General features: G+C 38.8%; 1 protein-coding gene across 1 annotated transcript in view; it reads left to right on the forward strand.

Annotated features, from left to right (window-relative positions):
• The window catches only part of SLIT3 (slit guidance ligand 3), a gene marked incomplete at its 5' end in the record, with an annotated part of 526,167 nt that overhangs the window by 48,700 nt on the left and 451,134 nt on the right, over nucleotides 1–26,333 (forward strand). Inside the window, one exon of the mRNA XM_082006257.1 lies at nucleotides 5,120–5,191. Within this exon, the coding sequence (XP_081862383.1) occupies nucleotides 5,120–5,191 (72 nt within the window). The remainder of the gene's footprint in view (nucleotides 1–5,119; nucleotides 5,192–26,333) is intronic.

The following is a 26,333-nucleotide window of genomic DNA, read 5'->3' on the forward strand; positions in this document are numbered from 1 at the left end:
AGATAAGCTTATACCTTGGACTGAATTTTTCCTTTCTTACTAAGCAATCTTGGTTACAGAAAGTGTGCCAGTGATTTATAGTCGTTTTAGAAGAAACAGTACTTCACCTCTGTAGTGAATTCCTTTATACAGAAATACAGGTTTTAGCCTTTACCATTTACAACTTCCTAAACGTCTTCCAACAGAACCATGGGTGAATATACATTTGAGCCTAGCGAGAGGACATTGTCCTGGTGTGGTGGTCTTACATGGATGCTTTGGAGGGTGACATACGGACTCCGGGAGACCCGTTGCTTACACGTTAAGAACTATTATGTGTAGTTGGTGGTTGGTCGGCTCTTATGGGTCACTTATGGGGACATGAGGAGCAGACTAACAAAACAGAACGTGTGAAGTTTTATTTCCTGTACACAGTAGTGATTAAAGCAATCTGGACAATGAAGAGAGTTGCAATATATGGAAGTTGTTGACTGTACAGTCAGCATGTGTCTAATCAGATGTATTAACTTTGACTCAATGCAGGTATTGCCAGAGCTGATAGGTCTCCTGGAGAGCCTCTCTGCACAGTTCTTCAGTTTCCAGAAGGTTTTATTAGTCTGGACTCCATGCTGTGCACATCCAGAGTTGCTTCTGATCCAGCACCGGGGCTAATGTGTTCTGTGGCATTAGATGATTATGCATCATTGAATTCCTGGAATACTTTGCAGGTCTTATTAGCTGTAAAACATCCAGTTCAAAATGCTTCAGAGACTGAACAGCTGCATTCTCATCCAGCAGTCCCAGGTCAAATAACCCGGACCAGATCTTGTCTGGCTCTGCGCCCCAGATTCCTTCCTCTCGGTGTACCTCAATGTTGATGTGGTGATGATCAGTGCTGTGTGCGTGCACAGTTGTGCATGAACATGTGCTGACTGCACGGTGGGTGTGTTTCTAACATAAGAGAAGAGGACAGACCAAAGATTTTAGTTTGTGTGCTCTGAGGCCCAGATGCTGCTCCCAGTTTGGACAATGCAAAGGATGTGGAGTGACAATCAAAATTTGACTGATCTTGCTAATGAGAAATTGTAAATGATATTTTCTCTAATTCTGGTCTGCTCCTCAGATTCACAAAACTGACATATCATTCCTGTATGATGTAGGTAGTTAGTTGCAGTTGCAACAATGGCTTTGCTTTTCAGTCCAATTTCCAGATCTTATATCTTGATGTTATTTTTAAATAAATCACTAATTTAAAATCAGGAGTATCTATATTTCTCAATACAGTGCAGTCACAAGAACGATGCCCACAAAATCATTATACGAGATTTTGACTCATTCTGTTCATGGCCTTTCTGCAGACCATTTCAATTTTATTGTAATATATGGCTTTGCCTTTTCCAAGGTATTTATCAGAAATACTGTTGTAGTTAGAATTAAACACCTGACAGGACAAGATTTAAGTAGTAACACGATGGTGAAAGGCTCTCGTAGGTAACAGGCTTAGGCAAGCATAGGGAATTTCTATACTGCCCTTTGGGTCGTTTTGTGTGCGAAGGGGCTGCCGCACAGCGGGTTCTTTAACGTGTGCTCAGCCTGTGCTTTGACGTTCCCCTTAGGGACAGCTGCATTAGAGCTTGCCCGGCCCTGTGCTGGCGTTCCTAATGTTTGCTTCACCTTGCACTTGAAGTTTCCTTACTTGTCCTAGAGCTTACTGATAGATGAGCATAAAGCGAAGTTCTTTTTGAATGCCGTGTTAGGAACTATTCCACTACATTTCACTTGTGTTTGGCACTTCTCTGTCAAACTGGAGGAAACAGTGGTTCTAAATGACCATTCAGAACATTTGCTCTTTTCATTGAATAATTTCTAAACACTTGTATGTCTCTTTGATAGGATTTAAAAACATCCTGTCTGGTCCTTCGATACTGCTGTACTGAGAACTTTCTTAATGGCCTTTCTCTCAAGCCCAGGAACACAGATAAGAAGTGTAATTGGGATTTTTCCTAGGCGTTCTGGTGCATTATAAATGTAAGCATGCTAAATGTATCCTACATTAAGTACCCCTAAGTTTATATGAGGTGATCTAGTCTTATTGCAGGAGTAGTTAGATTATATATATATGTATATAAAAAAAATATAAATACAGTTGGTGATGTTAAAGAGAAGCAAAACCCTATTCATTCCCGGAGTTCCCTTGAGAATCGAATGACAAGTAAAGTTACTTTTGGCAGATATTCCAGCCTGAAGTAGATCTTAGGCAGTGATGGAAGTGATGTTTGGAGAGTTCCATACCTTGAACCAAGATATCAGTTAGCCATGGACTCTTCAGATGTTTGTTGTTACCTCAGATTGGCTGAGTTATTAATTACTAATGGAGCCTTGGCTTACTAGCTGCAAGCTCTGTTTGTGGCAGGAGTACTGTGCACTTACAGTATTTTAGGGCCAGTATCATGTGCAGTACAGTGCAGGAGCACTAACCTCAGTTGATGGGTTATTTTGAAAAATCAAGCTTACATGAGTTAAGGAAAAGGAAGAATGCCATTAAGTTGCTCGTCTGGATAGATGGATTTGGCTTGCTTACTGCTGCAGTATGAAAAAGACCAAAACTTCATTTATAACATTGTATTGTTAAAAATGTTAAATAAATTTAGATGAATACGAAATGCTTAGTGCTAGTGAGCAGTAGGTCACAAAGTGAACTTTTCAAGTGTCCTTGTGTGGACTTCTTACGGTTTTTGAAAGAAAATCAATTTCATCAAGGATGAAATCTTAAAGTGCTTAGGACAATTTAAAAGGCAACTGAGAACTTGGTCCTTTATCCGTCACAGGATTGGCCCATACAAGCAGTAGGCAACCACTTAACATATTTGATCTTCTGGATTAGTTTGATAATTAGTTAGGGAAAAAATTTTGATGTTAGCTTTTTCTCCCTTCCGAGAAGTTGTTTGTGTCACTGCACATTGTAAATGTTTGACTTCTCAGGTTGCAAACTTGCTAACCTTGAAAATATAGTTTCTTGTTTCTACATACATTTTCTTGTCTACTTGTTGGTGTGGAACCTCCTCTTGTAGAAACTTAATCTGATTTTGCTTAGTTTCTGTGGCTTAAAACAGTAAGCATCAACTCGGCATTTGTGAAAACCTTGCAAGCAGAGGTAGGAATAGTCTTAAAACATCTTCCTTTGACATTGCTTTGCGGTAAGTCAGATGACTTTGGGTTGACAGTGGATAATTTCAGTTCTCACAATGTACCTGCAATGATCAGACACAGTGATAAACATCAGACGACTACATGGAATTAATGCATTTCACTGGCAGTCTTTTTTGTTCTCGTTGATAAATAAGTTCAACGTATTTAGTATCTTTGAAGAACTAGTGGTAGTCTTAATGAGGGAGGGTGGAACTGAAGAGTCCCAAGACGTGTATTATCATAAGTAATTTTTTTAATTGTATTTCATCCTGCTAACTACATCAACTATTCTAGAATACAAACATGCTTAACTAATTTGATGAGGATTAAGTAACACATTACTATCAACCTTAAAATAAACACGATTAAGTTTAATTTGCTATAGAAGTGTGAAATTTCACATGGTAAAGGAATCCAGTTTAGTATCTTCCTGTGTAGTTTCCTAAATGCAAACTAGTGCTTGGTATCTCTTGTGTTCTTGTTTAGTGTTTTATTTACTGGTTTATTAGTTTATCTCAGAAATGTAGTTGGATGGTCAGTAAAAACGCTGTGAAATAACCAATTTTTGTATCTGCCTAAGTTAGCGTGCGGCATGCGTAATGCATAATGCTTCGGCTCTGTAAGCAAGCTTGCAAATGCAGCCTTTGATCTGTTCTAGGTGTCAGAAAGAGAGGTAAATATTCTCCCATCATCCCTTGATCTTGCAAGATGTGTTCATATGGTAGCCATATGAAAGCTCTGCCATATGAAAACCCCACACCATTAGTTTGATTGGAGGAAGGCTTTTCAATTTAAAACAATTCTTTAATTCTGTTAGTGAGATTACTCAGTGTGCAAGAAAACTGGAAACCAGATACTGGGTGCGAAGTGTCAGTAGGTTTCTAAAAGTTCAGGTGTCTTCTGAGATCAAAACTCTAGCAAAAATAGATCTGTTACTAAAGTTAACTTTTAAGGTAAATGGGGATCAAAGGAGGCATGAATGCAGGCTTATATATGAGCATATATGAGAAGTCAGCGTCCTATTTAGAACAGTGGATTTGTATGTAATTAATTTAGGTCAACTACATTGTGTAAGTAACATTCATTAGGACTGTGAAAGCAAGTGACAGTTTTTATTGTCAGTTAGGCGGCAAAAGAAGGATTGTAGAAAGGATTGTTTCTTATACGTAGATCTGCTTTTAGATTCTGCAGGACAGTCATGCATTTTAGGAAGGAGAGGAGGCATATGCTTTTTACATATACGAGGCTGGAGTTACTTGTAACAGTTGACTTCTTAAAATTGACAAGTTGTGGCCATCAGTGTAAAACTTCTCACAGTGAGTGAGTAGAATGGACTAACAGTTTCCTAAAATGTTTTTGGAACAATCTTAAAGGTTAAGATTTTATTTGAAATTGCCATATAGTTCTCTGGTGACCTGTGTGTTCATATGCTCTACAACAGTGCTCCTATTTTCAAAGTGAAGTTTTAAGAAAATGAAACAAACAAAAAAAAATCCTAGTGTGTATACTTTAGAAATAATAGCTAATCTGGAAATAATCTCAGTTGGTCAAGTTACATCATTTACTGTGCCTACGTTTTTAGGAGAAAATCCAGATACCACCTGGGAACTATTCCTCAGGGCAGTGAAAGGTGGCCATGGGGGCCGTGTGACTCGCTGTTAGTAGGCATGCAGAGGAAAATGAAAGAAAATGTGTATTCATCCATATTAAAACATTCAGACTTTCTTGTGACTGTCACTTGACTCCCTACCTGCAGAACGTAGGCAGGTGGTCTGCAGATGGCATGTGATCTGTTTGGCTTGTGTATGAATAACGTACATTATGCATTCCATGCTGAGTTCATAGTTTGAGGTTTAATACAATGGGATCTTCATGTGTTTATGCATAATAGAATAAGCTGCTTAAATTGGAAGGTAATCTAACTGTTTTTATTCTAATTGTAACCGTTTAGGCGTCTGAACAAGAATAAATTGCAAGTTCTTCCGGAGCTGCTTTTTCAGAACACACAGAAGCTAACTAGATTGTAAGTATAACCTGATTTATGTTTCTATTCTATGTTCCTTGTTATACAGGTTTGCACGTTGGTGTTTTGACTGTGGTGAGAGGTTTAATTTTTGTGATATTAGACCTGCTAGATACTAAGGGTTCTTAAGATGATGTGTTATGTTTGCATGTGTGTAGTTGTAATTCAGTAGAGCCTAAATATCAGAGGGAAGAGAAACCACAGAATTTTTCTGTTCGTCCTATATTCACCATGATGACTCCAAGGTGAATTGTTTTCAACTCTATGTGGAGCTGTAGAAACCATGGAAAGTGTCAACCTCTCATATTCAGTGTAGTCTAGATAGCCACAAGGAGAGATTGCGTACTCATTTAAAACATTCTTAAAACTTTTTCAGTTTTAAAAATGATCTTTTTAATTGAGTCAAGGCATTGCCAGGCAGACCAGCAAAGTTACGGCTGCTGCCTCGTCAGTCAGGAAGATGAGGAAATAGAGGGAGGCAAAGAATTTTTCATCTCCCTGAAATACAAAAACTGTGTTACAAGACGTTTAGATGGGATCAACTTTGAACAGCAAGAGAAGACTAATGTGAGCTTGGCATAATTTTTTTGGTGGGGGAAGGGAGAGAGTGGTGTTAGCACAATGACTGGACGATTTATAAAAATACATTTTTAAAAAAAAAGTTATTAGCAATAAAATGGATTAACAGGTGCCTGCACAGGTACTATCAAGAACACTCGTCTGTCTTTTTAAAGGAGTGGTCAAAAGCTGTTTGAAATAGCTTTTTGGATCCTGCCAAAATTAAACCAGTGGTCATGATCCAGTCTGTCTTTTTGAAAGATGTGCTATATGGTAAACGTGGAGTTTTTTAATGCTTGAGTTTGTGTATGGAAGACCAGTTAGTAAGATTTATGATTTGGCTAGTGAAATGATAAAGTTACTACAGGATTGCTGAAAACTTGCTACATCCATGTGGGGTTTTATAATTGTTTTAATACCCCTGTATGCAACCAAACCAACCACTTAGGCAGTGCAGTAAATTTTTTCTTCATATGGAAATATGAAACATGTGGTGATGGTGAAGATTAGCTTTGGAATCAGCTGACAGTTTAAAAAAAATAGGCTCTTGATGTTTTAAAAGCAGACAAACTGAACAGCGAGTTGTTGTGCAGTGAGTGATACAGTTTTGGAGAATTTCTATAATGACCTTTGGTTTTGTCCGAACTTGCTCCTGAAAAACTGTACAAGTAAGTGAATTACATTGTTCTGGAGATTTAAAAATAAATTAAACAAAATTACACACTATAGCTGTCTTTAACCTCAAAATCTGCTTGAAAAATCTTTGTTGCATTTGTTTTTACAAGCTTTCTCGCACTTTTTGAATGCATGAGAAAATACTTGCTCAGTGGATTGCTAGGGCTGAATGATTTGGTTGTATTTCCTAATGTTCTCTGCAAGTTTTTGAAATTCTGAGTTTTGAAACTCCTCGTAAGTATAAAGCGTGAGGTAGTACTTACTTGCAGATACCTTTATCTGGTCTCCAGAATGCCAGTAGTATTTATTTCATAGAAGAGTCGCTTCATGTAGGTTGGTTGTCTACAGAAACGATGATGTGTTTGAGATAAAAAAATTTTTATAGAGTTTGCATGGATCAACTAATACAAATTCCAATTTAACACGTTGAAACTTCCTCTGTGAGTGGTCACATTCTACATGGCTATCCTTAGGCTGAAGGGAACTTTGGGTAATTTGTGGTTTCGAGGGAAGGTTGTGTATGTTGATAACGTGTGCATCTGTCTTAAGGAACCTTGCTCAAAGAAACTGAGTGAAAGTAATTGAGGCTTTTCAATACCAGAGGGTGTATTTTTAGTAGATCGTGTAATTGTGATACATTGTAGTCCTTAAGAGCAAGGATAATAATTTTGTTTTAGAATATAAAAATTGTAATAAAATTACGTAAACCGGAATGATTAATATGAATGCTGTATTCTGTAATGCCTCTCAACGGATGCTGTAGAAATGATAGAATCATAGAATAGCTTGGGTTGGATCCCCCTGCAGTGAGCAGGGACGTCTTCAACTAGATCAGATATTGGCCTGTATTCACTGACATTCATTCAAAGTCTTGCTTACTGTTTAGTCATGCTTTAGATAACTTCAGTGCTGCTTGTTGGTAGAAACTTACTTTTTCTTTTGAAAGTCCAAGTATTATACAAACATAGTGAATATTTTAAGTGGGGGAAAAAAAAGCTAAGTGAACAGTTATGGTTCCAAGTGCAGTTTGGTTGTATGTTTTTCAGTGATGGGGTAAGAAAGAGAAATTTGCTACCTACTAGAATTTGTAAACACACACATATTTTTATACTTAGAGGAAAAATAAATTTATGTGTTACTTCCTGTTTTTTCATGTTACTGCCTTGGTCCTGCTGATAGTGCATTTCAGAGTTGTTCGTTCTCGGTTCTGTTATGACTTGTCTTAAATCCAACAGTGCCACTGTACTTTGTTCATAACTGGCTTTTTGGGTGAAATGCTTCAATGAAGACGCATGATACTTGCATTCCTCTCCTGCAGCTGCTCAGACCTAGCCTTTTGAGAAGAAAGTGCAGCTGAGGAAGTGACGAAAGGGAATAAAAAAAGTGAAGCAAAAATTGCTAGGAGGGACTGATACGTGGATGATGCAAATTCTGTGGGATTTATGATGAGCGAATTAAAATGAACATTCAGAAGTGTAGATAAGACTGATCTTAATTTTTATTTTCCATAGTATAGGTATATTATACTGTCAAACTGTTGGCTATGGGCTGTTAAGCTACGAGTCAATTATTTTATTCTTTTTTAATAGTTATAATCCTGACAAACTACCAAGTCCAAAACTGAGTATTTTAATTGTTGAGCTTGGTACAGCTCAAATGATGCAAAATTTTAAGAATTAAATATTGCCATGTAGTATACTCAAAAAGGAAAATTTGATTTTATTCATTGAAAATGAAGAGCTCGTAGTTTTGTCCACGTAACAAATACAGACGACATCGGCAGTAATTGTTACAGCTGCTCTCTTTGGCAGGCATGCAGTGAACCTTAACAGTCTACAACTTAGTTAACGAAGGTCCAGAGTCAGTTTTTTCAAAATCTAAGAACTAAACCCACAAGTGACATTTTAAGATTGAGAACTTGATAATAGTGTGAAAGTTGGACATATTTATTAGCATTAATAGAATTTGGTGGAGATGGCGTGACTGACCTGCTTAAACATGCAGGAATTCTGTGTGCCCGAGGGTTTCAGGGAAGACCTGTTAATGTTTTGGGAGGAGGGAGTTCTAAAGGTTGCAAAACAAATGTGAAGACTTTTGTCAGTGTTCTGTCAGCTGGGCTGAAATCCGCCTGTGAGTTTACTAAAGGAAGAAGCTTTTAAATGTAGTTTAAGATGTAGTCTCTTCAGTCTCGCTGCTGCTGGAAGGCGAAATGCAGAACACAAAGTGTGCTGTCAGTGATGCGCTTGGTAAGTTAGGGACCAAACCTGTGCGGCGGCCTGGGGGCTCCTCTTGTCCCCTGAGCACACTGTGTGCGTAGCTGGGGACAGCTGCGCTGTTGTCCCTGCTGGTTCCGAGTTAGCCACCCTAGCGTGCTTATGGTCAGGGCACTGAAATGCGGTCTTTCCAATAACTAATAAAATTTGATTTAGAATGCTTCTCAGATTATAACTAACTTGCTCAGCTGATCACTTAGCTCCAAGTACCTTTGCCTTTTTTCTCCAACCCTCTCCTGAAATGCCGAGCTACAGGGTATCTGTGCGTCTTTTACAGTGCTGCTTAGACTTCATTGTCACATCTGGTTGATATTAGAAGCAGGAATATATATAAGGGAATAAACCTTAGATGGAATGTGAAACGTTCCACAAAACGAGTTTCTCGTAAGGTTTTGAGCCTTTTGTTCTAGAAAGAGTGGCTTTGAGACTCGTGGCTGTTGTTTGCTTTAGTTTAGATAAGAGTTTTAAGTTTAAATTGGATGGCGAATGAACCCATGGCTGCGTTCTCTCGTGGAAATGTTTGCCATTGCTCTGTTGCCTTGATTTTCTAGATTTTAAAGCTTCTTAAATGTTTTATCTGGGATAAATAATTAAGTAGCTAATAATGCAAGCTACAGGCACTTTTAGTGAGAAAACTGAATCAAGGAAAAGGCACTTTTACTAAATTGAGAAATGGAAACAAATATATATTTTTTTAGTACAGGTTCAGGTATTATTTACTAATATCTAGGCATTAAAAGTAATATTAATCTTAATACAGGTGATTAAATGCACAGAAAAAGCATAACAAACCAAAACATGTAATTTAACAGCTATAAACCCAGGCTTTGATTCGAAGATATTTATTTTCTAATATGCAAAACAACTTGTGAAATTTATCAGCCAAGTTTGTAAACAAAGCTTTGTGTGTGCTGGAATCATGAGCTTCCTTTGTGTGCACAGATGGTATATGAAATGATCGTAGTGTATCTCCTTTTCACTAGAGGCCAAGTATGATAGTGGTCCATGAGATACTTAAATATCTTTAAAAAAAAAAAAAACAAAAGGGGACACCCGCCACCAACACGACAACATGTAAGAATATATTTGTTTTGTTGTAGCTTCCATACCTAATGTCAGCTGCTAAGAAGTCAAGGTAAAGTTCCTTCGTGTGGACAAAAAAACCTCTTAGAAGTGCTCTAAACTCAAGACTTGCAGTGAGAATTAATACTTCCACCAAATTTATAGCCATGGAACATTTGTTGGGTCTAGAGCACAAGTCTTACGAGGAGCGGCTGAGGGAACTGGGGTTGTTCAGTCTGAAGAAGAGGAGGCTGAGGGGAGACCTATCGTGCTCTACAGCTACCTGGAAGGAGGTTGTAGGGAGGTGGGTGTTGGTCTTTTCTGCCAAGTAGCAAGTGATACGATAAAAGGAAACGGCCTCAAGTTGTGCCAGGGGAGGTTTAGACTGGATATTAGGAAGAACTTCTTAACCAAAAGGGCTGTCAGGCATTGGAACAGGATGCCCAGGGAAGTTGGTTGAGTCGCTGTCCCTGGAGGTGTTTAAAAGACATGTAGAAGTGGCACTTAGGGACGTGGTTTAGTGGTGGACTTGGCAGTGCTAGGTTAATGGTTGGGCTTGATCTTCAGGGTCTTTTCCAACCTAAATGATGTTGTGATTCTGTGTTTCACTTTTAATGGACTTAGTTGTCACTTGACAAAACAAACCAGGCTCTGGAAACTTAAAGATACTGAAATCTGATACCAAAAGTTATCAGATTAGTGGAAGTATCCATTTGACTGAAATGAAGTAGTTTACTTTTTCGGAGTAGTGTCAGAATCTAGAATTCAGACTAAAGCTGTAGTGTGAGAGCAGAGCCCTGGGACCCTGAACTCCGAGAGAAAACTGGTTCATGGATGTGCATGCATAATACCTTTTAAATCTCAAAGTTTTTAAACTGTGTAGTTATGGGTGTCCCAGTGTTTTATCATATTCATCCATAATTATTTCCAAAGGAGACTAAAGCAGCAAGATCAACAGAATGGAGATACTTTAGACAACTGATTTGTTTTAATAAAATGGGACAACCTTTTAGTATCAGGAATAGCTATTGTCATGCTGCTTGTTGTGAACATGGTGTAAGTATTTGTAGCACAGTGAGATTTGCCAGTAAAGCTGGATTAGTGGGACTACTTTATTTCTTGTATGGTGGAATATTTTGAAAGGTGATTATGATAGATGGGTGGAAATGGCGGGTAAGTACTTGTAGCGTACAATATGAATTCTGTGAGTAGCCTTAGAGCGGGGCAATAGTAAATCTAACAGAATCACAAAATGGTTGAGGTTAGAAGGCACCTCTGGAAGTTGTCGTGTCCAAGCAGATGCCTGCTGAAGCAAGGTGTCTGTCACAGAAGGGTCAGAGATCACTCTAATCTGAGTAGTTAGTTGAGTTCTAAACAGTAAGTTTACATATGTAAAATATTTAATAAGTACAGATGGATTTGTGGTCAGTAACCTACTATACTACATTTAGAGTTACTATGGGATACAAAGATTATCATGTAAGCTTACCATACGTATCTTCAGTGTTACGTTCATGCAAAAAATGTCGCTTACCGACCCATCGATGTCTGATGTCAGGTCAGGGATCTCTCGGCTTCCAGGGGTAACCTTGAGAGATGTCCCTTCTCAACGGGAGGTCGCTGCCGCACACCCAGCTGCTATGGAGGGAGAGCTCAATGGGCACTGATGGCTGCAGATATTTATAGTGTGAAGTGATTGATTTGTAGCCAGATTTTTCTACTGTGTTAATGAAGTTGCAGCTGCTTATCAGCCCAGTCCCCAGCCAAACCATGGCTTTTTTGTGTTTGGTGCTGAGCCCTCGCTGGTAACCTCACACAGTGGGGTTAACTTTGGTTAGGTCTACTTGCTGAGCGGCCTCTGGGGCCACGCTTCAGTTCGTTTGGACAGGAGGAGTGCGTCCCTCGCAGTCACTTAGCCCAGGCTGCTGCTGCTGGCCTGCTGGCTTTCGAGTGTCTCCAGGATGAGTGGTCCCACAGCCTCCCTGAGCAACCTGTACCAGTGCTCAGTTGCCCTCACAGGAAAAAAGTGTTCCTTTATGTTCAGACAGAAATAGGAAACTGTTTTGTTGTATATGCGTACAATATGTTGTACCAAGTAACTCGTGTAGTGAAGCAAACTGAATTTTATGGAGAGAAAAACATTTTGCAGTAAATACATTATGACCAAAGCTTGGATGCTGTTACTTAAGGTCATGCAGCCTCAGTCATGAAAATGTAAGATTTTGCTAAGCCTTACAGTTTCTTATCGATGTATGCATGTCTTAATTGTAAATTAATGTTTCCCAGGGAGATGTCAGTGACTATCAGTAATTACGTTTTGCTGTTTAAAGTGCTATTCAAACATGAATTAGGTAATACTTCACTGAAACAAATTGGAAATGTATCACTTCAGTGTTTGAAGATGAGTAAGAAAAAAAGAATCAAATGGGGGAAGGGGGCTATTTAGCCAGCTGCTAAAAGGAGCCGGGGGAATCTTGCGCTCAACCCGCTACGTCGTGCTGCTCTGGTAGGTTAATGGTTCTCAGGAATTACCTGGCATCTGCCTTCATATAGAACTGCTGCTCTTGGAAGGATGAACGAGGTTAATCTATGGAACTTTGTTAACTTGCACTGATCCGCTGTCATTTGTAATGAAATTTAAATAGCATTTTATCTGATTATATTTGACTTAATCTTAAAATGTTTTCTTCCTGAGATAAGAAAAAGATGTACCTTCCATTTAATTTATAATTAACTTAAAACACTGATATCAATCTCATCTGCTTTTTATGACCACAGCTATGTGTTAGATAATCTAAGTTTTCCAGTTTAGTATGCAGCAAATGTACATTAATAGCTAATAAGGTGTATATATCAGTGTAAAACAGTCAAATAAGTGAATGTAAATATGATACCTGGAGAGGCACTGGTAAAAAACTGAGTATCTGTTTGACCTTCTTTGTTGTTACTGATTTTGTAAGGGTAGATTAGAAACAAGAAAATGTGCCTACACAAACACACACAAGATGTACCAAATGTTTCTGGAGACCTTTGCAGGCAAAGTTTTATCATTTCTGCTGACTTTAATACCTTCATTGCTCAATTTTTCTCCTTGAGCTAGGCATAAAACCCACATTAAAACTGCCTAGAAGTAATGGTTTATCCTGTAATTCATACGCTTTGAAGATACTGATGAGAAATGCTTATTACTGTGTGGATGTGCATACTTAAAAGTAATCTTAATGATAAATTTACTAGGCACGGAAAATGTATGTGTTCTGTTTAATTGGTTATCATGTTGGCTTTTAGTTTTATCTTTACACATTACTATTTGCCATCCCTTTTCTTGATCTCTGCCTCCGTATGATTTCAGTTTGTGCAGTGTGTATATTTGATGTTGTGTAAATAGTTTCATTATAGTAGCTTGGAACTAGTTAGTTACTGGGTTACTTAGGAAGCTGACCTTGTTCGTCATGTACGTGAAGGTGTACTTCACTTGTCGATTGACTGCGTGATGCGATGTCATTCCATTGCACCCTCTGCGCGCAGTCAGGAGTTGACCCGGGTCAGTCAGCGTCTCCTGGTTTGAATTTGACAACTGTAGCGTGTGTTAGATTTTACCAATGTCTGCTTCCCTTGGGGTGCGTTTATAGCCGAGATGTTTATTGTAGCTGGGAGGTTGTTCCACATGGGTAGATTTGCCAAGAATTTGCTGCTGAAAGCCTTACTAGAACTGTCACTTGTAAACTGTCCTTTCCAGCCCGATTCTTAGTAAGCTCCAAGTATCAAATCATGACTCCTGATCAAGTTCGGAGTCTTTCATCTCATGGATGTCATCAGAAGCCGTGTTTGGGAAAGCAAGCAGTTCATAAATTTTCTTACTGTCCTCTGTATTTTTCTGTTTGTTCTTCTTCTAGAAAGATCTCACAGTTTGGTAACTTAGAGCTCCATTATCATTTTACATTAAAGCAGGATCCTGACAATTCAATTGTTACATGAGTTTGAGTTATGGTGTTGCCATGACAAAATAGCATGGGCTTGTAACACTGTGTTTTTGTGGTTTTATCCACATCCAATAATTGTAGTTTTACTGCGTATAGATCACAGCAGGTCTTTTTAGAAGACAGTAAATAATTACAGTAAGTGTTTGCTGGTCTCTAGGGTGCACTTCTGGCTTGGGAAAGACGTGCATTAGGTCAGAGGCTTGTGCTGCAGATAGCTGGATGACATTTACACCATTTATCAAGCTGAAGTCATTTTATATTTTCTTTTTGGCTCTCGTTGTAAATAATATATGTAGCATGTTTTAAAGTACAAATAAACCAGTTTTATTTGGAGAGTCCAAGGATTTTTTCCTGTCTAAACTAGTGCAGAAGATTAATTTTAAAAAACATGAATAAAATTTTTTAAAAAAATTATTGTGAGAGTAGAAAACAAATGAAGACATGTCAAAGTCAGAAGGCTCCCTCCGCTATGTTTCTTTTTCCCCTGTGTGGATTTGGTTATTTAAAACTATACTTTGCGGATGTCTTGTTTCCCCTCTTAGGGGAAGTAAGCATGACTGGAGAAGAGAGGGTGCTCTTTGTGAAAATTACTTCTGGGTTTTAGTGGCGTCTCTCTTTTGAGAAGACATCTATTGCCAACTTCTGAGATCAGGTCATCTTATTACTAAGCTATTGAAGGTAGTTTGTGGCAAAGGATTACACGTTTCCAGAAGAAATACCACACATGCAGATTAAGCATAAGTCTGCTTGGGAAGTAAGTTGGTTTACTCTATTAGCTGAGTAACTACTGCCTCTCGATTTCACTCGTTTCCTCTGCTATTAGAAAGGTGACGTGCTCTTTTGGTTGGTGTTCAGCCTAAGAAATCAGGAGGCTCCCAATTTGTGAGATTAATTTGCCACTAAGTTATTTGGTAGGCTCAAGCATGTTGCTGTGTGTCAGTTTTTCTGAATGTAGGGGTTTTTTAAAGCACCGTCAAACATATTCTAGTTTCAAACTGCATGTCTTGAGACAACATATTAAAAATGATTATACTGTTACTCCCTGCTCAACACAATCCTGAACTGGAAAATGGTTAGTTTATTTTACTAACACCAATAGTAGCCTTGTAAACTTAAGTCCAGCCCAGGACTTGACATCAACAGGGCTGTTGTAAATAGCTTCTGATGCTTCTTAAAATTACTCTTTGTATCAAAGAAGGAATATTTATAAAATTCAGTATGTAGTCACTTCATCCAATTAGGCATTAATTCCCATCAGAGTGTTTTTTCTCTTCTCCATAGCCAGGATATTTGAGAACGACCTGGAGATGTTTAGCAAAATTAGGCTTTTCTGACCTTCCACAGACTATTTTGCTGCTTTAAGCGAGTTGCAGCAAAGGACTCCACGGTTAGTCATCACCTAGAAAGCTGGAGACATGGTTTCTGAGGGTGGTCATGTATGCTCTGCCAGTTCTGAAATGCATCCTTTTAAGCAGGCTTCAACTTCTCTGTTCAGAGGGACAAGTTAAGATTGGGGGGAAAAAACACAGTGAGTCAGCTTCTTGTTAGGATGGCTTTCACATGACAGAGCTATTACAGCGTTCTCAAAATACGGTATTTGTGGGTGGGTGTTACTGGCTTGCCATTTTCTTACGTTAGTCTTCAGAACTTTGGTCTTTTGCTTCTGTTAGCACCAGTTCAAGCGTCGTAGCTCCCTACAACTCTGTATTCTGGTTCCTCTGGCTTGGTTTGTGGCCACGGCGAGGCTGGGGAGGCATTGCCGCTGGTGGCCTCTGCGGGGTGGCGACGTCTGTTGAAGCCGTGGGCTGCTTTTGTGAAACTCGACAGAGGATTGAATGGCTGTGTGGGCTGCAGTCAGAGAATAGTTAGGTGGTATCTGCACGTGTCTTATTACTGTAGGTATTCTGACCTGATGGTTTGTAGGCAGCTCCTTTCCTGGAAGCTCAGTAACCCTGTTAGACTGTGCACGCTCTAAGTTTGTCAGAGTCAGGTTTACTGCATTTGCTTCATTAACATAGCTTTTTGTCCTCTCTGCTAGAGCTAGTCTGCGAATGTCAGCACAACATGGTGTGCTTGCACATAATTTATTACTTCTGCTGTATGGATATTGCTTTTCTTGTTTAAGAACTTGCTTTTAATTGGTTAATTCATGTATGAATATTTTTTTTGCAGTTTCCCCGTTGGCTGTACATTGAAAGGTGCTGAAAAGTGTTTTGCCAAATGCTCAGTTCAGTAGATGGTCCAGAGCTGCTAGAGTCCTGGCCCCAGTTAGAATGAGCAGTGGCAAATTTGCTTGTAAATTTTCATTACTGCAACTAGGAGAAAATGTAGAATAAATACAACTTTCTCTTTTTTTGTGAACAGGAGATTAGAATAGGGGTGTTTAGCATTATTTTCACATTTGAGGCTGTCTCCTTAAACAGGGCGAATGTAGGAACAGATTGAAGTCATGACCTGAACCACACACATCTCATCTGTGTAACAGGAAAAAGACAACAATGATAATGTAATAATTTTCATTGCTTTCCATAATAGACTTTCATCCTGAGGTTAAAGATCAGTTTACATTCACTGTCTTATAGAAGTCCTTTCAAGTACTTTGGAAGTATGTTGCAAGTTATGAGAGTTTCCTTTGGTGTGCAAGTGGATAGGAGAAGTAAGGGACATGATAGTTGCTCTAGAGGTACTAAGAAGGATTAAATTATAAGCGCTGCACGTGAAGTCTTGATTTTGGTCAGTGACTTCAAAAACCAAAGGCCATTTCCCGTCACCAGTTTCCTGGCATCTAGCTCTACTCTTTGCTGCTTTGCAGCAGCAGAACTCAGCTTTACCTGCAGAGATTTATTGCATATGAATTAATATGAATTAAGGTTATTGAGGGTAAAATGGTGCAAGACCAAACGCTTCTTCGTTTTAATTCTCACTTGGTTTTATTCTTGAAATCTGTAATGTGTACAATGGGAAGGTTAAGTTAGGCTGTCTGGAACTTTTCGCTATGTTTCACAGGGGTAATAGGGCATGCCTGTTTTAAAACATTTCAGACACTTAAAGGTCACCAAAATGAATACTGCTATTACTTCAAGTGCACTATGGTTACTTTTGAAACACAGTCATAAATGATCCAGGGTTTCATTATGATTCAATCAGTTGAGAGAAACCATGGGATTGTAGCCTGAGGCATATGTGTGCCTGTCAGAAGGGTCAACGTGGAGCTGAATCAGGAGGTATTTGATCTGGAGTCTGATGCAGTTTCATGTCTCAAGTGCAGTCTACACTGTAAAACTTAGAAGAGTAGAAACTATTTATGAAACAAAATTAAAATAACTCATGCAAGTCATTAAATGTTATGGTGCTACAAGAATAGATTGGCAAGGGCGGTTTATTATCATGTTACTCTTCAGACCAAGAGAAGGATGTCATGCGAGGTGTGCCTGAGTGCTGCTTGTATTTCTTAACTCAGTCTAACATACTGAAAACAAAGGCTTATATTACCTTGTATTGTAAAAGGTCCACGAGCTGATTTTCATGTGTTTCCCTTACCTAATGCTTTGGAACTAATACTTAGTAAATGCCTCTGAAGTTTGATATTTCCTACAATGAAAATGCAAATACTATTTAGAAAATTGAACAAAGCATATTTGGAATTAAGTACCTGTCTTTTGCTTTCCTCTGTTAAACTCCTCGATGGGCTGTTACTAGAGACCTATCTATGAAAGATTTTCTTCAGGAACCAGCTAATATGGATTTACTTCATTCCTACTGATACATGAAGGAAAGAGAAATTTAATGTTCTGAGTGGTTTACATGCAAGACACAATGCCAATGCTTAATGAACTGTGAGGGGGAAAATGTTGAAGAGTAAGGCATCCAGTATAAAACCAAATGTTATGCTTATACAGTTACTTTCTTTTGTTGAGAGAATAATCTTTTTTTCTTATTACACCATCACGTTAGTAGAACTCCCTGTTGATTTAGTTCTGATAGTCATCACTGGATCAAGTCCTGCCTCAACATGTTTTCTTTACCACTGGAAGCAAGGAAGGTTGCTGATTCCACTAGCATGTTACCAGTCGCCAAGCCCTAAACTGATTTTTCTAAACTAATGTATGCACGTAGTAACTGTATCTTGGAAAGTATTAGAATGGGATTTTTGCTTTTTTCTGGAGTCACTTCTACTCACAGCGTCCTTTCCTACTTTTTCTCCAATAATTGCTCGATTCACCCCATACCTTATGTTCCCTTATTGGCAGCAGAGCTGACAGGATATCGTGCTACGTTTTTGTTAGGACTTGAGCTTTTTCTCCAGAAGTGGCAGCTGTTCTAATGTCTAATCTTGGTGTTATTTGATCTGGGTACTTGTTGGTCAGTAGGAGGTACTTCACTTAAACAACTTCCCTTCCTTTACTCTAGAGGCCTCATATTTCTTTTGCTATATTAAGTACTTACATGACTGCCAATGACTGCACTTGAAATACCAGTCCCAGGATTTTGCATTGCAGTAAGACTGGTTGCAGTAAAACACGTAAATCTAGCAACGTCATTTTACTGGGTTTATTGGGAGGATGTAATGGCGCATCTCTGCCAGAGCAAGGGTGTTGCCCCAGAAGGCAATGACTCACCTAAAGGAATTATGATTTAGTCAAGCTCCATCGTTCTCTTTTGATATTAGTTATGGGACTGGGGCAAGCATGCGTGCGGTACAGCGTTTCCATTTCTGCCAGTCCTTCCTATAATAAGAACAGAATTAGACTCACAGTTTTCCTTAAACTAGACTGTTTAGTTTTGGCTTTGAAGGCAACATTTATCAAGTATTTTGATAAAGTGTAGTTTATATGTATCAGTAATTATGTGCTCCAGAGGGACCATAGCAATAATGTTTTTTTTTTTTTTCCTGACACGACAGGAAACAAATCTCCCATAAGCCTGGGGAATGCAACATGCTACTTGCCCCAGTTGGTGGTGAATTTCAAAAGAAAACAATGTTCCTTTTTACTGGCCTCAAGTTTTTCACTATTTTGTCTTCAAGACTGGTATTTCAGTTGCTTTAAGGGCATTATTTTTCTTCACTGCTTGTTACTCATTTTCCCAAATGGCATTGCTAGTTTTTAAAAATGAGGACCACCTCACTCTTACAGCTTGAGCTTATTCCAGCTCCTCTTTAATGAGGTAAACCAGTTCTGTCGTTTAGAGAAGAGCATGAACAAAGAAGCAACCACTGGATGGCCTGGCCTGTGGATGCCGTGGCTTACGGCAGGCCTTGTCTCTGATGCCGAACTCTGCAAAAAAATGAGGTGGCTTATTCTAAACTTCGTAATTAAAGTTTGTAAATTGTGTATGTAAGTAAGTACAGTTTTATGGAAAGTCTAAATGAATATGCCTTTAGAAGTGGAGACTCGTTGGTTACCAGTCTGGGTTTTTTATACCTCTTAATTCACCTCATGGAGTCTTTTCTTTCAAAATAATGAAATGAAAAGGGGAAAAGGATTTCTCTGTTTTTTTAAGGTGCATTGAGCATGTCAAGATGTATGGAGAACTGAGGACTTGTGGCTCTAGCATGACTCTGTAGCCGTGTCCCGAAAATGAGAAAGAAGTTCAGCAGAGTGTTTCTGTAGCGTTTTTGTGTGTGTGCACATTCCAACACCGGTGTCAGTTTGGAAGAAAGAATGCCAAAGCAAGCTAAGCTTGAGGCTTTCAGCCTGGTATCTCCCTTAAGGAAGGTGACCTGAAAGAATAAAGCAGTTAACTGTGGAGAAGCACTTTTTACCTATGAAAATTCCAGATATTTGTACTGGAACATGCTCTTCCAGTTACCAGTGAGTGTTCAAATGCTAGAAGAGTGCTAGGGATGCTAGAGGTATTGATGTCTACACTGAAGATTTCTGCTGAGTTGAATAGCCAGTGACAGTACTTCTGTGTACTTTTTGAATTAGGCAGCACGTAGATACTTGATTGATTCCCCCCCCCGCCCCCAAGTAACTTTCCATGGAACTCGACTGGTTTCATCTGTACAGGTTGTGGGGATGAGTTGTAGCAATACAGGTAGTGGTTTGTCTTGAATGAGGACTCACTGGGTTGTTTAGGGTTTTTTTTCCCCAGTAATGTACCTAATTTTTAAGGATTTTATATGTAATATTACGTTGTCAAGCCCATCTGTTTCTTTCTCCTGTGGAAAGAGATTTTTCTGGTTTTCTTGCTGTCATTTAAGAAAGAATGGAGCGTATTAACCTCAGCAAACATTGAAGCTGGCTGTGCTATGAATGGGAAGTTAAACCATATGACCTCCAGAAGTCCCTGACAACCTGAAATATTCTGTGGTTAAATCTATTTATTTACAGTATTTAATACTATGGTTTGGAAGCTTTTAGCTGGTTCAAGGTTTGGCAGTTACTATGGATGGGATACTAGATTATTGAGTTTTTCTCTCTCTCTCTCTTCCCCCCCCCCCCCCTCAATTAAAGATTAAACGTAGTAGGCAGGATTTTGTGGGTGCTGGAAGCTACTGTGCCTAAAAGATGCAAGTTTGTGCTCATGACCGGGATCTTGCAGGAGTGCGAGATGAGGATTCTCAACTCCCACAAAATTTGAAAGCCAGAATTCATTAATGGTTGCTAAAGAAAGTAATTTTTAGCTATCTTCTGTCCTAAATTGTGCTGTTAAGATCTGCTTGTAATACTGGCTTTGGTATGCTTTTCAGAGGTAGGGTGTGCCTTGGTGTTCGGTGTTTTTACGTTTTATCGTGTCAACATCTCATTGTGGGAGAAAGTTATTTGCTAGATCCGTTTCCTGAATGTGACCTGATTCTGCTCTGCTTAAAACCACCTTGTAAAAACAGAGTGACTGGCGTAGTAGGCTGTGCTGGGATTATTATATAACATACGCACATAAGCGCTTCCCAGTTACTCCTAGAAAATGATAAGGCGAAGAAAAGAAGGGAGTATAGCATAGACCGGTCCTGTCATGTCCTCAGAGTTTTCCTTCCCGAGGGCCTTTTCAGAGTGGACTTGGCATGGCTGCTCGAGGTCTTCCTATGGGGGCACACTCTTCCAGTTGGGTTTTTTTTTCTGGACGACCCATGTTTTTCTGCCTCGTACAGGAGGGAAAGTCATGAGATCCCCAGGAAGATGTTTGGGGTTCCTACTGCTCATACAATTTGTAGCCTGTCTTGTGGTGAAGATGGTAGCTGCAAGTTGGCTACCGGCCCCTTTCAGTTCCTGGCCACGGTCTGAGTGCTCATGGCTATATCAATAATGTGTGTATGAAGTTTTTCAAATAGCATTGGATTTTCATTATTGAAAACAGAACAGTTGTTCGTAATTTTTTTTCTAGAGCACACATTACTGAATCTGCCAAGATTTTCAGTTCTGGTCTGTGGCGTTTTCACGTATGTATCTAACGGTAAATTTTGCAAGAAGGGCAAATTGGTCTCAACCTCACAATATCTAAGAATGTAGCTTTTAAATTTAAATGTTATTAACTTAGTTTCAGGTTGCAACTACAGAAATATGATTGTTTTCTTTCTGATCTTAAGTCTGATCTTGATTTAATTTTCAAATTTATTTCCCAACAGCCTCTAAGGTACTGTTACTACAGTGTCAGCAGTCTATTTAAATTACATAAAAATCCCAACTATTTTAAAAGGGTGGTTAAAAGGAGATGTTATCTTAGTGTCCACTGGGTTATGCTGAGTTTCAGACACGTTTTAAGCTACTACAAAATTATGGCCATGTCACAAGTGGGATTGGTAAGTGAAGTAAAACATGAGCAGATGCAAATAGTCCCAAACAATATATCCAATGAGATGGTGAAGCGGCAGAGCTGGGATGACCCTGTGGAGACAAATGTTGTTGAGTCTGTAATGTTTAATATCCTGTATGCTTATTTAAAACATATAAAGTGTATTCCTTGGTGTTTTGGAGATAAACACGTTATTTCCAGCATGCTGTATTTTGAAACTGGTGGTAAAGTTCCAGCTGAGGAAAATATAATACTATTTCTTGCATGATAATCAATTAATCTGATACTGAAGGGAATGACTTCATGGTAGTGCCTCCAGAAGGGCTCAACTTATGTTACTTACTCAACTTAATTCAGTTACTGAATTACATACTTTCACTTAAATATGTATGACAAAAGATTTTTTTTTAAGGAGTGTTTTTTCCCCGACAAAGTTTTTTACAGAGTTCGTGTTGCAACAACACATGTGTGTACAAAATCGTCAAAAATATTCTGAAATCGTAACATTTGTGTTATGTGGATTGGCTTACTTAGTTCAAGAGTTCTCAGCTAGTCAACCAAGAAATAAGTTAAGCTTCTTAGACTGATATGTCAGTGACAGGTAATATGTGCAGTAACTGTTAACTGCGGGAATGGTACAAGAATTTGAATTTCAGGAAGATTTATTTCAAATTAAACATAAAAAATCCAGAATGGTTTTCTCTTTTACAATGTTTTTTGTAATAAAAGACCAAGTCATTTTGTGAGTTGAGCGAAACCATTTAATGTTATTTAGTGACTCCATGTTTTATGTATTTGTAGACTTAAGTTAGGCATCACCTGTAGCTCTCCTACCCATGAAGATGAGTGGGTAATTGCCAGGATGGTTGAAAGCTGTGTTACTCTGTTCTTCTTCAGGGCATATATATGAACTACCTTGTTTGGGTTTTTGTTGCCTTTTTTTAAACAAAAATGCAAACACAAATAGAGGTTTGAACTGGTTTACTATATCTACAAAATTTTTGCTTTCTCGTTATGTTTCCCTCTAAGAGAATTCAAAGTCCCTATTACAGACCTGGGTTATATCTTAGACAAGTTGTTTTGTCAGTGTACGAATGACTAGTTATTGAAAAGAAAGAATATTGGTATTTCAGAAACTCTAGTGAATGTTAATTGAAAATAATTCCTGATAGCACAATTATCCTGAATTATTTAATTCTTAAATTATTCTTGATTACCTTGAAGGGGTTGCAAATTATTTTGTGAGTCATGATTTTGCCATGTCACTTTTCATGATTCCATGTGTCGCAGTTTTTAGCATGTAGCTATGATGCTTATGGAAAATAGGACATTTAAGTATTACTTGATGTTTCATAGTGTCATATGTTTTATAATTCGTAGGAGGAAATGTAGAAGTGGCATTTGAGGTGCAGTGCTCTTATTTCTTTTTAAGTACCCCTAATGCACTTCAGTATTTGAACAAAAGGATGGATAATGTATTTTTTGCTTATCATCACTTACTGAAAAATATGTTTAGAGGCTTCTCACGGGAATTGGGGCTCTCTGGAGGATTTTATGTAGGTATGAAAAAATGGTTAGTTTTTATTTCACTTGTGCCTGGATATAAAAATACTGGAGGACAGAAGAGGGATCCATGTATGGAAAACAGTAGCCGGAATTGGGGCTGGCAGCCTGGAAGAGGCAATCACAGGAGCATCTTGCGGCAGTGATTTTATTCTAGTACGGCAGTTCTGGTGGCTTCAAACTGAAAGATAGCCAGCAGGAGCCAGGTCAAGGGCCCGCTGGGCTTCTGAGTAGGAGGGCTGTGTAGAGCAAATGTGCGTTACTGCTGGTCTGGGGTAGCACCTGCTGAGTTACCGCAGCTCCACGTTTGTGGGTCACACTGTAAACTAACATGAAAGCATGCATTACTTAAGTACCTGAAATAAAAAATAGCAACAAATGGTATCATTATAAAACTTTGAGAAGCCATATAGTCCTTTTGAAGCTTTTACTAAGAGACTATTAAAAAACCCCAAGCAACCAAAGAAACCCAACGCAGGCAATTAAAAAAAAACAACCAAAAGTTGTCTTAGGTTGTTGTTTTTACACTGTTTTAAAATACACCTAGTTACAAAGAGTCAGAAGAGCAACTGGGGCTTAAATGCTACCATTGTGCAGCGGTGCATTTATACCTGTATATTTGATTGTGTGTCACTGCACCGCATTTGATTTAGGTGTTTGCCCAGTCTGTCTATTGTAAACCTACACGTTGTTCTGCTCGATGTTTCTAACTGTATTAGGCAATAACTTGGGAAAACAAAAATCTTGCATGGAAAAACTGTTTCTTCAGAAACTACCAGTTGTGTGCTTGGGCTGATTTTTAAAGCCATGTTAGCAAGTATTAATTATCAGGTAGTAAGGCAAGGAATTGCCAGATAAGGGCAAAAAAATTTATGTGGCGAGTGAGACCCTCAGTGTCCTGATGGGAATTTTCATTTGTTGAAGGGCATTATTTGAACAGCATGTGTTCTAAAGAATTGGATTACATTTTTGAGTAAATTAGTGTGGATTAGTTCACTGTTAGGTTGTACTTGTGTTAAGAGTTGGTGTTGGTTTATTTAGGTAGCTGAATGTCTTGGTGTGACGGTTGTTTCACACATGTATATATTTTACTGACCCTCTTTAGTTGCAACATCAGTGATGGAAAAAAGTAAGTTGTGCTGATGCCGAGTTGGTCTTGGAAACCTTTTCTTACTACAGACATTCAGACTGCTTTTGAAGAAAATGAAATGCTTAAGGAAAACAGTGTATAGTGCAGCAGGCCAAACACTATAAATACGCACACTGTTGTAGGTTTTGTTAGTGTTACAATAATGCTGCCGTTTGCCTTGGGATTTTTGCATTACTAGGATTTTTTATAAACAGCTAACTATTGAGATACTTGGCAGTTTTTGAATGAAAGTTTTCCTAGGCTTAAAAATTGCTGCTTCTGGTTTTAATGGGAACATTAGGAAAATCAGACACTACTTGAATTGTTGAAGAATAAGTAAATTTTTAAGACTGGATTGTGATCATTCCTGTTCCTGAAGTACTGGTGTTGTAAATACTCATTTTATACAGTGCTTAAATACTCTCTTGGTATATACACAGGAAACAAAGGGTTTAGCTGTGCCTTGCCTTGAAAAGTCATGGAATTCCTTGGTTAAACACTTATGAACTTAAAATGAGGAAACCTGAATGAGTGCTCTTAACAACTTTCATTTTTGTTGTAGTTTTTTTTTCCAAAGCTACTAACACTGTCCACTTTTTATGACATAACAGAAACACATGGACAGATCAGAAATTGGATTCTATCTTTCCCATGGTTCCTGATATTAATAGGGAAGAATAAAATGCAACAGAGCCATTTTTATGCACCACTGAAGAGAATGTGTGATAGGTTAGGTGAGCCTGAAATGACAGCAAGGCTGTTGAATAGAAAAAGGCCTTAGGTTTATTAACTTGAGATAGAAATTTTAAAATTGCATTTAAGTATGTGAATAGGCTATAATTTTCTTTTTACTTAAGTTTCATAATAAAAAGTTTGGTTTCCTTTTAAAGCGTGTACCAGGTAAGAGCACCTGCTCCTCCTGCTCTAGTGTTGCAGTTGGAAAAGCAGGTCTGCAGAAGAAGCTGCTTCCCCGAGGGAGTTTGTACTGCTGATTGCAGGTCAACAGTAAGTGTGGAAGGTTTGCAGCCCTGACACTGGGGCCACAGGAGCTGTGCCGTTGCAGCAGGGAGTCGAGGGATGGGTGTTGTGATTGACAGCCGAAGGGTACAGCAAATAGTTTCAGTATGGTGTGGCTAGTGAAGTTGAGAGGGCATGTTTTGGAGAATTTCAGCTATGTCATGGGAAATGGCCACAGCCAGCCTTCTGATTAGCAGTGGAGTGCAAATCCTCTGGGTCATAGCAGGGTTCAGGAGGGCGAAACACTGCTGGGCTATCCAATTATTGCCATACTTCTTTTCTTTTTTCCCCCGCTCTTTTAAATAAAAACACACACACCCAAAAAAGCAGATTTCTCTCTTGGTGTCAAGTATGCCATCATTTTAACGCTGCTGACATTTATGTCGTAAGCAATGCGTGCTGACAGAGAAGGGCTGGAACAACTGCATTTAAATACTGAAGATACTGAGGAAATCTGAGAAGTTAATAGCTACTTGGCTGCTTTTTCTCTGGATTGAAAGAATTCTTTCATGAATCAGCACTGATTTTTGTCTTAAAAAATTTACCTATGGCAAGGGTAGTTTTTATGTATTAGCGATCCCAAAACGTTTTTAAACTGATTTTTCTCAATCCTAAATTGAAAGAAATCATGTGGCATATTGAGAGAATAGGGAAGAGTTTTTTACCAATTTTTTTTCTTTAGAACTATCAAAAACAGATTCTGCAAGGACACTAATTATGACTGTAGGCTAAAAGCAAAGTAGGAAACGACAACTACTCTGTATACGCTAGAGTGTGAGTATACAGAGTGTGTATACGCTTTTTCTTGTGTGAGGCAAGCTGTTGTAAATACCTGCTCCATTGGTAGAGTAGAAGTTTCCTGGTTCCGGGACATTGCAGTTTTCGAAGTCAAACCTCTTGATTCATTCACCTCAGCTCAGTAAACAGAGGCGTTCTGTTCTGCCCTTCTGTGGTTGCTTCCCAAGCCACAGTGCCACGGGGCTTGGAACAGCTCCTTTGCCGAGGTGCGAGTACTGAGGCTATGCCACTGGTCCCTGAGACAAGTGGTGGCTGACACCAGGTTCTTGCCCCGGTCAAAACCATTGCCTGACCCCTCGCCCCATTTCTCTAATGCTTCTGAATTACTCCGGGAACAGGCTGTAGATTGG

The sequence above is a fragment of the Phaethon aethereus genome (genome assembly GCF_964289735.1).
Source record: "Phaethon aethereus genome assembly, chromosome: 14".
NCBI lineage: Eukaryota > Metazoa > Chordata > Aves > Phaethontiformes > Phaethontidae > Phaethon > Phaethon aethereus.